The sequence below is a fragment of the Saccostrea cucullata genome, unplaced genomic scaffold (assembly GCF_032062105.1).
Source record: "Saccostrea cucullata isolate Sc308-1 unplaced genomic scaffold, CSIRO_AGI_Scuc_v1 ctg13870, whole genome shotgun sequence".
NCBI classification, from domain to species: Eukaryota; Metazoa; Mollusca; class Bivalvia; order Ostreida; family Ostreidae; genus Saccostrea; species Saccostrea cuccullata.
In genome coordinates, this window is record NW_026920074.1 from 2,573 (window position 1) to 16,605 (window position 14,033).

The 14,033-nt window shown below is 35.7% G+C and overlaps 1 protein-coding gene across 1 annotated transcript; it reads left to right on the plus strand.

Moving 5' to 3' along the window:
• Positions 1–9,033: 9,033 nt before the first annotated feature.
• Positions 9,034–12,478, plus strand: LOC134242809 (uncharacterized). Its single transcript, XM_062724932.1, has 5 exons — positions 9,034–9,664; positions 9,946–10,101; positions 10,436–10,553; positions 10,775–11,203; positions 12,434–12,478. Exons 1-5 carry the CDS (start codon positions 9,123–9,125, stop codon positions 12,476–12,478), a joined length of 1,290 nt encoding a protein of 429 aa, XP_062580916.1. The 5' UTR covers positions 9,034–9,122.
• Positions 12,479–14,033: the final 1,555 nt, after the last annotated feature.

Consider the following 14,033-nt stretch of genomic DNA (forward strand, 5'->3'; position numbering starts at 1 on the left):
GGATGTGTGGATGAGTAGAATTCAATCCCGGGAGGCATTAAGTCCAAAAATCAAAACTGGTTATGCAGGGTATCGCGTAAAGTATCAAACTGATATTGTCAATAAAAAGAGGTCTATGCACACAACAGCCATTTGATGAAGTGATATGCTCCGCAAATATAATGTACCCGGGGGGGAGGGCGCGGCGCGGCGATCTTCTTCGCCGGTGACCTCGGACTACCGGGAACCTAGGATAACGGGAACTGGAATTCCGGAAAACCGTTTTCTCGGAATCTGTAGAGTTCCGAAATCCAGAACTTCCGGAAATAGATTAATGAATTTCCAATTTCGCTTTCATTTAAAATTAAGTATAAAACAGGGTAAGGTCAAGTCAAAAATTCATTTCTTATTGGACAGCCATGCACTCCACATCGTGTACTGTTTGTCAGCGCTCTTTTTCACGGCAAGATAATTTGAGGAGGCATGAACAACTTGTTCATGGAAGAAGCCACCCCTACCCTAAAACAAGTGTATCCTATTTCAAGCAAGACGAATCTACTCCTCCTCCTCCTCCTCTTCCTCATGATTTCACTCCTCCTCCTCCATTTCCCCCTCCTCCTCCTCCTCTTTCCCACTCCTCCTCCTCCTCCTCCTCCTCCTCCTCCTCAGAAAGTACCTCCTCCTCCTCCTCCTCAGGAATTACCTCCTCCTCCTCCTCCTCCTCAGTGTCTTCAATCTATTCTTCCTCCTCAGTGTATTACATCTGCTCCTCAGATTGTCACTACCCCTCCTCCTCTGCTTTATCAAAGATCATTGGCGAATGATGAGCATTTTAAGTTTGTTCATCCCTTTACAATGATTGTTGCTGGACCAACGATGTGTGGAAAATCAACCTGGATGAAGGAAATGCTGCTCAACATTGAAGGAGTCATTAGCCCTGTACCTGGAAGAATATTATGGATTTATAAGCGATGGCAGCCCCTTTACGATGAATTGAAGTGTCGGATTCCATGTATAACATTTATTCAAGGCATCACAGAAGATATAAAATCGGATACATTCATTGACCCTTGTGACAAAACATTGTTAATTATTGAGACATGATGAAGGATGCAACCCAGGATCGAGAAATTTGTGAAATTTTCACCGAAGGTGCACACCATCGTAACCTCAGTGTGATCTGCATCATGCAGAACTTATTCAACAAAGGGAAAGAAAATCGAACAATGAGTCTGAACACTCAATACATAGTTCTATTTAAAAATCCCAGAGATCAACAGCAGATTGCAACCCTGGCAAGGCAGATGTATCCTGGCAATGCCAAGAAGTTACTTGATGCATATGAACAAGCAGTTGCCATACCATATGGATCATTAATTGTGGATTTGAAGAATCCACTCCTGAATGGAGTCGATTTCAGACGAATGTATTTGAACCCGATATAAGAAAACAATTGGACATGAATTGTCATTTGATTCAAAACCATCAAGGAGCGAGAACGTCTTCAGAGCAAATCTGCGACGAGTCTGTTCCAAGCATCAAGGATCAAATACAAAAGATGGCCTACCAGAAATCCACCCAGGAATATCCTCAATTCAATCCTGTGTCAGCAAAGGAACCCACTGCATCTCAAGACCTACGCTCCTTTCCATGGCCTTCAAAACACAATACTGAAAAGGTATACCCGACATGTGTTGAATGCGGAACTATGTTTGCCAGTTCTTATGATCTGCAACGACACATCAAAAACGGCTGTCCAATGGAAGAAGACACAGATGACAATGAGATAATGACTGACTCCAGTGAAGAAGATGACGATGAAGGTTTTACTCCTTTAATTGACGAAGTGTGGATAAAACCAATCACAGTTTGACAAAAAAATCGATCAGTTGATGGAGGAAAATACGAAACTTTCTGTAACTGAAGCAAGGGAAGACGTTAGCGAGATGATGCTACCGAAAGACAGAGCTTTGTTGCTGAAGAAATATAAAAGAATCCTGGTCATTTGGGCAAAATTGAATAAAAGCAAACTACATCGAGAAATCAAGAAGGCAGTATCAAACCTCATGGAAGAACAGGATATGGATCTAGATAAGGCCATTTCCCGCGTTCTCAAGAAATATAAACCGGAGTTCGAGGAGTTACTAGAAGCTGACGGTGATTATTACAAGGATGAGACAGAGGAAGAATCGGTCGATGAACCTGACGACTCAGAGTGATGATAAGAATCTTGATTTTTTCATCAGAAAAAAACTTGGTAATGGGAATGCATATCAAATGGACAAATATCTTCTGTACATGGACGTTTTCCCTTTGACATTGATGTAGAATATCTAAGAATTGTATGGAAAAAATATACTAGTGTTTTATATACATGTATCTGCAATAAATATGTTACTGACACTGGATTGAGTTTCTTGTTATCTATGGTGCGTGTATAATTTGTCAGACATCAAATCTTATTCAGTATGAATTTACATTTCCGGAAGTTCTGGATTCCGGAACTCTACAGATTCCGAGAAAACGGTTTTCCGGAATTCCAGTTACCGTTATCCTAGGTTCCCGGTAGTCCGAGGTCACCGGCGAAGAAGATCGCCGCGCCGCGCCCTCCCCCCGGATACATTATATTTGCGGAGCATATCACTTCATCAAATGGCTGTTGTGTGCATAGACCTCTTTTCATTGACAATATCAGTTTGATACTTTACGCGATACCCTGCATAACCAGTTTTGATTTTTGGACTTAATGCCTCCCGGGATTGAATTCTACTCATCCACACATCCATTTGATAGGTCATACAATTACTTTAAAGCAACGTATTTTCATTTTGCGTCCAGTGACCCCAGATCACCCCCGGGCTTAATTCTACTCGTCGAGACCTTTAATTTGATAGGTCACACGATAGCATTGGGGCAACTTTTTTTTTCATTTTTGCACTCTATGACCCCCGATCACACAACCCCCTTGTACTTCAGATGTTTATTCCCATCTTCGTGTGAGAATAAGGACAGATGATATATTTTGTTCTTTTTTGTTTTTTGTGTTGTTTTTATAATAATTACAAATTAAGTCATGTTTATAATGATAATTTGACCTCACATATTTTAATTTTTTCGTTAAAATAGTTACAAAAATGGTATTTTCTGTGATGAAAAGTTATATGGAAGAAGGTTAACAAGTTTCTAATATTTTAGAAATTTGATAAAAATACTTTACTTTTCATTTCGAAACACACATAATTATATATATTTTAAACCATGCATTTGGGGGGGGGGGGGTAGTATCATCTGTCCATGAAAAAAGGGAACTTTATGAAGAATTCATCGTTGTGTTAACTCTGGATATTTTACTCCCTTGACTAAATTACTGCCTCACATCTTGCCCGTACCATAAGACAGGGAGATATTCTTTCCTGGTCACAAAACGTTTCCCATGCCTCTGCTTTATTGCAGGAGATAGATATTCTAGCGCATGAAAAATGTCCTCTCCAGATCACTAAGACTTCATTCATGCCCTGGCTCCATTTTCTCACCACTAGCTTTGCAGTGTAAGAGGATTCCTCTTGAATGAAGACTATGATAGTAACCCATGAACCGAATCAGGGCATCTTTAAACCTATATGTACTTCAGAATTTTAATCCGCTCTTTGTGTGTCTTTTACGCGACAGTAGATATTCTTACACATCTGAGCGATGTTCTTTATATGTTCAATTCTTTATGAATAAACCACTTTTTGACTTATATGTAGGTATACCCATTCCGTAAATATATTCTCCCATTACTGAATTTAATGATCTGCTCTTCCATGCATGTTACACCTGTGGACATCAAATGATTAAGACCTTTAATAACATCCTGTTTCCTCTCATACAATACGTACATCAGATCTTTATTGTCCTCAGCCTCTCAGCGTACATTACGTTGTCATCTCATACAATAGACCGTACATCAGCGAGAAACCCTGTTCCATTCATTACGATTACACCAAGTCTTGCCAAAAGTGATGCACTTTAACGATATCCTAACCCACAATTAAGCATTCCGTGGTTAGAGTTCTTGTGTCTTTTTTCAACAACATACGTTATCTTATTGTTCTCACCCGTCTTCCCCCTATTAACACAAAGATGCATCCAGATCACAAAGAGATCATTAGAATTTTGTAAGTTTTTGTCTATATACGCATGTTATCTTAACGCTCTCAATCTTCTTTCCCTTTATTGTCGTCAAGGACAAGGGAATATGTCTCTTTATTGTCGTCACGGTCAAGGAAATATGTCTCCAGGTCACGATCAGATCGTTCAGAGCGTTCACCCCATTGTTATTTCCTCCTCTCGACTTTCAATAGAGGGATTTCACCCTCTTGTTTACCAAGGTCACTTTGAGGTCAAGGAAGAGGTCAACTACAGGTCACGAAAAGGTCAGCTATTGTTCTCCAAAACAATAGGCCCCATTGTTTACCCCCCCCATATGTCGGCTATACTACTGTTTTGTACAATGTAAAAAGCTGCCTCATCATGTTTCGGTGGCAATAAAAAATGCCTCCCTCCCCCATCATATTTCTTAAAAAAATGGGCATGAGAACCTAGTAATTAATTTTGCATGGCCTAAACTGACTCCAGAGTGTCACGATTGATCGATCATCTCTTAATTCAATTTTAATTCTTTTTTTATCAGTCTTTCCATTGATTTAATAAAATATTTTAAATTTTATTTTTTTTGCTTTTATTGGTGTGTCTATTACATAAAAATCTAATGTAGGTCTTTTCGAAAGGGTACCTAAAAGTCCGGACTTTGTCGTGTCCGGACTTAAATGTCACAGTGTTTAATAATATATGTAGCCCTCTAGGCACGGGAATTAAGAACATGGAAAATTTTGTCTATCTTTATTGCAGTTTTTGTCTCGCCTGCGACGAATGTCGCGAAGCGAGACATAGCGACCATAGATTCCGTCGTCGTCGTCGTCGTCGGCGTCCAACTTTTGGTTAACCCAAATGTCAAAGTTTTATAAACTGCAATAACTTTCTCAAATTTTATTCAGTCTTCTTGAAATTTGGACACAATATTCAGTATGGATAAAAATTTATATCCCAAGTATGATTTTGAAAAAAAAAATTCAAATTTTTCCGTATTTTTTCCTTAAGTTGGACTTAGTTTTTTCATGATAATTTATGGTGAAGACCTATATTCCAGCAACTATAAGTTATAGGGATATGATAATTAGTCAGTGGATACATCATGGGTAACCACAAACGTCAGTACCAGAATTAGGTCATCTTGACCTACATTTTTCTGCATGAGTGACTTTGGTTAAATTTTTGGTGGAGGTCCATATCTCAGCATCTATAACTTATAATGGCATGATGATTTGTCATTGTACAGGTTATAAGTAACCAACAACATCAGTACCAGAATTAGGTCATTTTGACCTACATTTTTCTGCATGAATGACTTTGGTTAAATTGATAATGGAGGTTCATATTTCAGCAACTATAACTTATAGTGGCATGATAGTTAGTCAGTGGATACATCATGGGTAACCACAAACGCCTGTACCAGAATTAGGTCATCTTGACCTACATTTTTCCGCATGAGTGACTTTGAATAAATTTATGGTGGAGGTCCATATCTCAGCAACTATAACTTATAGTGGCATGATATTTTGTCAGTGGATACATCATGGGTAACCACAAACGCCTGTACCAGAATTAGGTCATCTTGACCTACATTTTTCCGCATGAGTGACTTTGCATAAATTTATGGTGGAGGTCCATATCTCAGCAACTATAACTTATAGTGGCATGATAATTTGTCAGTCTACACATCATGGGTAACCAACAATATCAGTACCATAATTAGGTAATCTTCACCTACATTTTCTGCATGAATGACTTGATACATATACAGTGGATTTGATTTCAAAATGCAAGTTCAAATTATTGCGACTCATAACACGTTGCAATATTCGCAATAATAAAAACATCACAATAATTTGTGAATTTACAGGGTATATGTATATATATATAAATGCCAATATAATCGCCAAGGGATTAGATATTAAGTCAGCTGTTCCATTTCTTTATTATTGTATTTTTGAGTTATTCCTTCTGAAATGTCAATAAATGCTTCAGTTTATCAGACAATCATTTCTTACTAACCACAGCGACAGCAGGCGAGACACAGGGTTGCGGGCAACCCTTACGTACTTTTTTGTTTGCTAGATAAGTTGGAACGACCCACTTCGTGCAGATGTCAATTACGAGAATTCTTCATACAGAGTAAGGGATTTTCTTAAATCTATTTTTTTTTTTTTGCTGTTAAGGTGCAGAATTTGGTATATAGTTAATCCATGACTAAGTGCAACTTTTTGTGCGCAATAGGTATTCAGTTTTCACAATGGATGGCACTGTAGCCCTCCGGTCTATCAAGATATTTCTTTCGGAGAGCTACAGTTCTGCAGCTACTTTTACAGTAAAATATCCAAATACGCCCCATTATATATACTTAGTATAAAGCAAATGTGACAGACTCTATAGTATCTTCGATAACAAGAAATCTGTGAGCCAATGATAACTAGTAATACCCCCGCTCTGATGTAAATAAACAACTGTTAATTTAGACAAGTTCAATTACAGGCAGATGCACAGAAACATTTGAAGTTGACCTCATATTCATTTCAAAATTAATCCCCCCATATGGCTTGCCTTAAAAAAGAGTGTACTAAAATTAAGCATCTGCTATGAATAGTTAATGAGAAAACTGCAACAAAAAACAGGAAGTTGACATCGGGTTTAAACAAAATTGTAACCAAACGTATGGCATGCCTCAGAGAAAATTGTGTTAAAATTTCAAGCATCTGCGATGAGTAGTTGCTGAGAAAACTGCGACAAAAATAAATTTATTATGTATGAAACAGACAGACGTACTAACAAACAGGAAGTTGACACTGGTTTTTAACAAAAATATTTCCCACTGTATAACATGCCTCAGAGAAGATTGTTCGAAAATTTGTAGCATCTGTGATGAGTAGTTGACGAGAAAACTGCGACGGAAATTTGTTATGGACGGACACACAGGTACACGGACACACAGATACACGGACATACTGACAGACAAGGGTAAAACAGTATAACCCCCTCTCCTTTGGAGAGGGGGATATAAAAAGCTCACTGGGATACATCTTGTCTGTATATGTATAGTAAACATGAAATACATAAAGATAATGAACAATAGTCAAGCACAGAAATTCATTTATTTAAAAAATACAAAATTGGAGCAGAGCGAACACGGACCTCCCAAAATCAGAGGTGGGATCAGGTGCCATGGTGGAGTGAACATCTGCTACATTATTTATTGTAAATAGTAAAACAAATTAATGGACATGTTTGTTTTATTATGTTGTTATATTTTCTTATCAGAAGCACTGAATCAATTAAGGAATAACTGCCATATTTTTCGATTTCATGATATACCTGTCACGGTAGCCTAGTGGTAGAGCGTTCCCTTCGTGATCGGGAGGCCCGGGTGCGATTCTCGAAGTGGGTCGTTCCAACTTATCTAGCAAACAAAAAAACTGCAATAAAGATAGACAAAATTTTCCATGTTCTTAATTCCCGGGCTTGGAGGGCTACATATATTATTTATAACAAAAATTATAAGGAATATTTTGTTATGGAAAAATCGTAAGAATATATTAAGAATTCATGGTTAAAAATTTTGAGATGAAAATAAAAAAAATATGGAGAAATAAATCGAGAAATAGTGCACTTTTCTGTGCGCAATAAATATACATTTTTTTTTCAATGGGTGGCATTGTAGCTCTCGATCCGGCCTGTCAAAATATTTTTTTTTTCAGAGAGCTACAGTTCTGCAGCTACTAGAAAAGAAATGGTATACAACAATATATTCTTTTTACTTGCATATGGGATGTATACCTATCAGTTGATTCCATATGCAAGAGAATGGTCAACAATTTCTAAAACAAGGTAATTTATTGACAAACAAGTTGATGGAACAATCTTAAAGGCAGAATTTCGTAAGTTCTATGGTTGATACAATGTCCTTGTCCGCAAAATCTATCCCTTTGCGAGGAAAAAAACTAGATCCACTCAAGTGTATTTCAGTGAAATTTTGGGCTATAATCAGACATAGGTTGAGGCCAAGGTATTTTATTTCCGCTGGTTTTCAAAAATGAGGGGTATTGGACATTTGCGAAATACATGTAGCGTACAGTGGACATCAGACTTCGGACTTTAAATAAAAGGGAGCATCTCAAAGTGTAGAAACTATAAATCATATTTGCATTTGAATTAATAATGCAATGGCATTTGATATTTTGGTTATAAAAAAACCATCTTCCTGCGATATTTATTAATAGGAAATGAGGAACACTTGGATTATTCTAATTTTTCAGTTAGTCTCTTTGGAATCGAAACTGGCGTCAAAAACCAAATGTATTTTCCTTTTCTCTCTTATTTATTTCTTCCTTCAAATGTTCTTTACCTTTTATGTTTTATTATTAAGAATTGAATTTCATTATTTTTCTGCATTAAGAATTGTTTTCTATATGCCTAATTTAACACAACCATCCCCCCTCCAAAAAAAAAAGAAAAGGATGTGTCCTAATGTATATCGAATTTGAAATAAACAAAGAGTGATGTACCTTTGACTTTGCTGGAAACATGATGCAGGATTCCTGATATAATCAGCTTTATCAGATTTATACCAATATCAGTTACCTGGTTCAATCCATTTGTATAAGCAAGACTTATATACAGACTTAAATCATAACTCAAATTCTAATTTTGTTTTATAAAATCAAATTAATTAAAAAGCCAGTTGAAGCCACCCTTCCACAAGCACACACCTTTTGGCTCAGTACTTGTGTTATATTAAAGTTTAATAATTCAGACAATTTAAAACTATCTATAACAATCTAGATTGTATAGATAGTTTTAAATTCTCTGAATTCTAAAACTTCAATGTAACACTTGTGATATACGAATTTTTTTTTACCCACTTGTAAAAGGTGACAAGCAAAAATAAATAGGAAATAGACCTCTTTCATAAAACGTTGAACCCGGAACGGTTTTAACGTTTAGTTTTACATTGTCACGTGATACCCGACAAAGCGTCTATAGTTAACATGTCGTCTACAATGTTTACATCCTTGAAAGTGGTAGAACTGCAGGATATTCTGAGAGGAAAAGGGATTTCTGTTTCAAATGTGAAGCGAGAGAACTTGGTAAAGCTATGTGAGGCAGTTGTTAAGCTGAACTTACCAGATGATCCCGATATGTGCGCCGATCATCCAGTGTCAATATACGATATTCTCGGCAAGTTTTCTGATGACCCCTTCAAGATCCAAGGACTTTCTAACGATCTCACAAAATTACCAACCTTTTCCCTGTATGATGTGTTTAATTACTTGTTATATAAAACTGCAAATTATGATCAAAGGAAATTAAAAGCGTACAAATCTTGTGAAGATTATAGACTATTCTTCGATGGGTATGTTGAGAAGTTAGAAATGAAGGAACTTGAAGATGGAGATAATTACCTTATCAAATCCTGCGTGAAACCTACGCAGAAGGATAGGACTTACCTAAATAAAACAGCTTATGATGTTTGGGTGGTTATGTGTAAAAGTGGAAGCGTAAATTGTGCTTACTGCACATGCATTGGAGGGTAAGTAAACTTTTATAAATATAAGTGAGACAGGTACACTGAGTAGGATGTAAGCTGGTTTCAATGAGTGAATGACCACACAAAACACCTGTGACATGTAATTAATTTTATTTGAAGAAGTAGGTTCAATGCAGCCTGCGTTAATTATACACACATCTATCTATATGTTTAAAAAAATCCAAGTACATGTATATATACCACTGCAATTGATGACTTTATTACTTGGAGTAAGCTTAGGGGGGTGATGTTTTCTTACAAATGACATCAATCTGTTTTTGTAGAGCTGATGGAGGATGTCGCCACATCGGAGCAACCCTGTATGAAATTGAGGCTTTTGATGTCAAGTCAGTCACAGATGGAGATAACTTGTGGGTAAAACGACCACGACATCATGATTGCCCTGTGCCTATAAAGCAACTTAAAATCTTGAAAGCTAGGTACTTGTTCTTTTATGACTCTTGTAGAATGTTATGATATATTTAATCTTTTAATTCTTAAAAGTAAACTCTAGGTCTGAATGATTGATTCTTAAATAAACATTTAATTGGCACAGAGACTACAATTAGGATACATATTAGTAATGTGTTAGTATTATATTTTGTCTATTGTTTGTGCTTTACATAAAATCATATGTACATGCACTTCAAATATTATTAAGTAAGTTTTATTATGCCATTATAATCAATTGTAAGACTTTAAAAAATATATTGAAAAAAAATGATGATGTACCTACAACAAATCATTTCAAGACTGACACAAATTTCAATTAAGGTATGCAAGTGTGGATTATCACCAGTCTGCTGCTCACAGTTTTGACCCGCGCAGTGTAGATCAGAGACAAACTTACACAGAAATGGAAATCAGTGAAATAGCAAAGAATCTTCGAGAGGTAACCCATTTCCCATAATTATGTTCTGTGTATTTATTTTTTCTGCTTAGTGTTGTCTTTGCATTGTATCTTTATCTGTTTTGAAAAACCAATTGAAATTGCCCACCATTGTTATCTAATACAACAATTATATAGCATCATATAATTAAAGTGCTAATTTTTTGTTTACATTTCATTTGTTATTTAAAACTTTCAATTTACATTTTTTAAATTTCTTCCAGATATCCCCAAATATACAAGCCTTAGATATTCTGGAGGTACAAAAACCAGTGCAGAATGACAAGGGCGATGAAGCTGATCAGCAATGTCCTAAATGTTCTGCTTTTACCATGCCAAACATGTTAAAGAAAATAGCATCTTGTAATGCAAATGAATTCCATAACTCTGAGAATTTATGTACTCTTTCCAATGATAATATTTCTCACATTGAATCATGCACAAGTGAGCAATCCGACTGCAAGATTTGGCATGAGCTGAGGAAAGGCAGATTGACTGCATCTAATTTTAGTAAAGTCTGCAAAGCAGTTGATTCTAACAAATGTCCACCTTCACTTCTAAAGACTATTTTAGGTGAATATGGAGAAATTTCAGCTCCATCATTGGTGTGGGGTAAAAAGAAAGAAAAAGCAGCTCTTCAACATTACATGAGAGTATGTCATAAGTCACATGTACATCCCCTTCTGTCACATAAAGGCTTAAGAATACATCCAACCATGAATTTCATTGGTTGTTCTATTGATGGTCTTTTTACATGTAAATGCCATGATAGCACTATTATTGAGGTTAAATGTCCTTTTACACACAGAGACGATGAACCAAGGAATGTTTGTCTTAAAAAAGGCTGTGTTATTAATGAGAGAGGTGAGATGGTTGTTTCTGAAAACTCAGAATACTATCATCAGATGCAAGGGCAGATGGGTATATATGGTATACATCAATCTAATCTTATACTTTATACAAAGAAAGGAATATGTGTTGCTCATGCTGATTTTAATCCAGATTTCTTCCAGAAGATGCTCAGCAAACTTGAATCATTTTTTAAACAACATGTGATTAAATCTTTAATGCAACAGTAACTGCTTATGTACCTGCATTATAAATTAGGCAAAAAAAGCTGCGTTTACTAATTTACTACAGAATATATGTAACTACTGTACTGTTACCTCCTGAAAAAATGGAGTTGGTAGGCAGAATTAAGATTGTGTTATTGGTGAAAAATGCTTTGTCATATAAGATCTATTTCAGTATTTCACTTTTTTGTAAAATTAAGCTAATCGGATGATTTCCTCTGAAAGGAGGACTAATCAGATCCCTGTATGACAGTTACATGTAGCATTAAAATGTAAAATTATCAAAGCATTGTTATTATTTTGTCATTTATTATTCAAATGTATGTGCTATACTGATTTACACACATAAGATTTACTTCACAAGTTGACAGTCAAGGTTGCATAACATTGCACATACTTTTACAATTTGACTGTACAAAGGCTTCATCTGGAGAGTCATAACACCTTGCAAAATTGCATAGTTTTTCAAACGTCCAATTGCTCGTTCTACATGGATTTGAGCTCGAGCAATCCTTCTCGTTTTAGTGGTGGCATTGCTACCCATCTGTCTTCCAAAAGAAAATGGGGGAATGTTTAGTGTTGCACCTTTTAATGCTAGATCGCCTCTTATGAGAAAGCCACGGTCCGCCATAATGTCATCACCAAACTCAATATTATCCAAAAAGCCAGATTCTTGTACTATTTTCTTGTCAGAAATACTACCAGTGTACAAATCAGATACAAAACAAAATGAACCCGATGGAGTTATTGCTACTAAACACTTGAAGGTATTATGGTGTTTGTAAGATGAATATGTTATTCTCTGAGCAGATGGAAGACTGGGTTTTTGCACAAAGAATTCAGTGCAGTCAATAATGCATCTTGTTTTTTTGAAATGTTTAAAGCATTTGGGCAAATTTTCCAAGATTTGTTCTTTGGATGGCCATTTGATGAGAAAGCAAAGGTCAATGCACATGAGACACATCCATGTAGTAAATATTCGGCTTACTGAACTTTCAGAAATGGCAAACATATCACTGAGTGACAATGGTGTCAAATCCTCTTCGTAGTCGCAACAAGGTTAGAGTGAATTCTTCTCTCAATGAAAGCAAGCGTTTAGGTCCTCTTCTTGGAGTCTGTTAACATGAAAGTAATAAATAGAATCATTATTGTGGCTTTTTTGTGTTGGTATTAATTAATTGTGTATTTTTTATAGACATTACAGGTTTTTTAAAATTGATGCACATTAGATTCACAGAAAATTTGTTTGGATCATAATGATAAGAAGAGAAATGACATTGTATTACCTTGGAATCCTGTCGTCATTTGTTTCTGTGCTATTCCAGTACACCATTGAGGATGCCTTAATCTTAAGTACATTGATGATGATAGTAAAAACTGCCAATGTTATACCTGTATGGATCAAGGATAAATACATTATTTATTTATAATAATATATAATTATATAAAGTATGATACAAAGTTTATTAAATGTAACATGATGAGATTTCAAATAATTATAGGTATGTACAAAGTCAGAAATATATTTAAAATGCATATTAGATATACTAATTTTCAGCCAAACCTACTACATGTATCTCTCTTCCATTTAAAATGATATGTCTGAGAATTTTTTAATTCAATCAAAAGTAGTACATTGTAATTATCTTTACACATGAAACAAAGTTCATTAAGTTAATGAATTAATTTAACCTGTGTAAAATTTGCAGGACATGTCATTTTTATATACATCTTCCATCAGAAGGCGTCTCTTTGTGTTCCCCCTATCTTGGGATTCCTCATTGCTTGACACTCCCTCTATGTCCGGGTTGGTCTGGGTGGCAACATTAACCATTTGCACAGGTTTAGCATATAAGTGGTCATCAACTGAAATGTTGGAAATTGAAGTTACAAGTTAGATCAGCTCGCAATAATTTTTTTGTGATGCTGATATTAAAAATTGCTCTCCTCTTAATCTTTTGCATTTTCTAAAAAAAAAAATTTTGATCCACTCCCACTTGTATATGGATCCGGGCCACAATTAAAGGGTGAAGGTCAAATGGCTAAAACGTAGCACATGTAGGAAATTCATATGCCTCCCTTTCAATGATAAAAATAAAAATAGCTCACATGTTTTAGATACTTTTGGGGTATAGAATAAAAGTAGAGTGTCTAAAGTTTACAATGATATGCAGCAAGGTGCATTTCAAGCAAAAATTATGCCTAGAAATATGAATTGAAAAGAGCATTCATTTGGTTTGTTTACACTTTTTTTGCCAAGCGAGAGCTATCCTGAGGTCATGACGTCAGAAGTTTATTAATAACCAGGGAATTCCACATTCAACACCCCTATTTCTGGATGTGAATATTCATCTGACACATTGCTCTATCATGTGGTCAAAGATATTTTGGAAATGAAGATTTTTAAAAA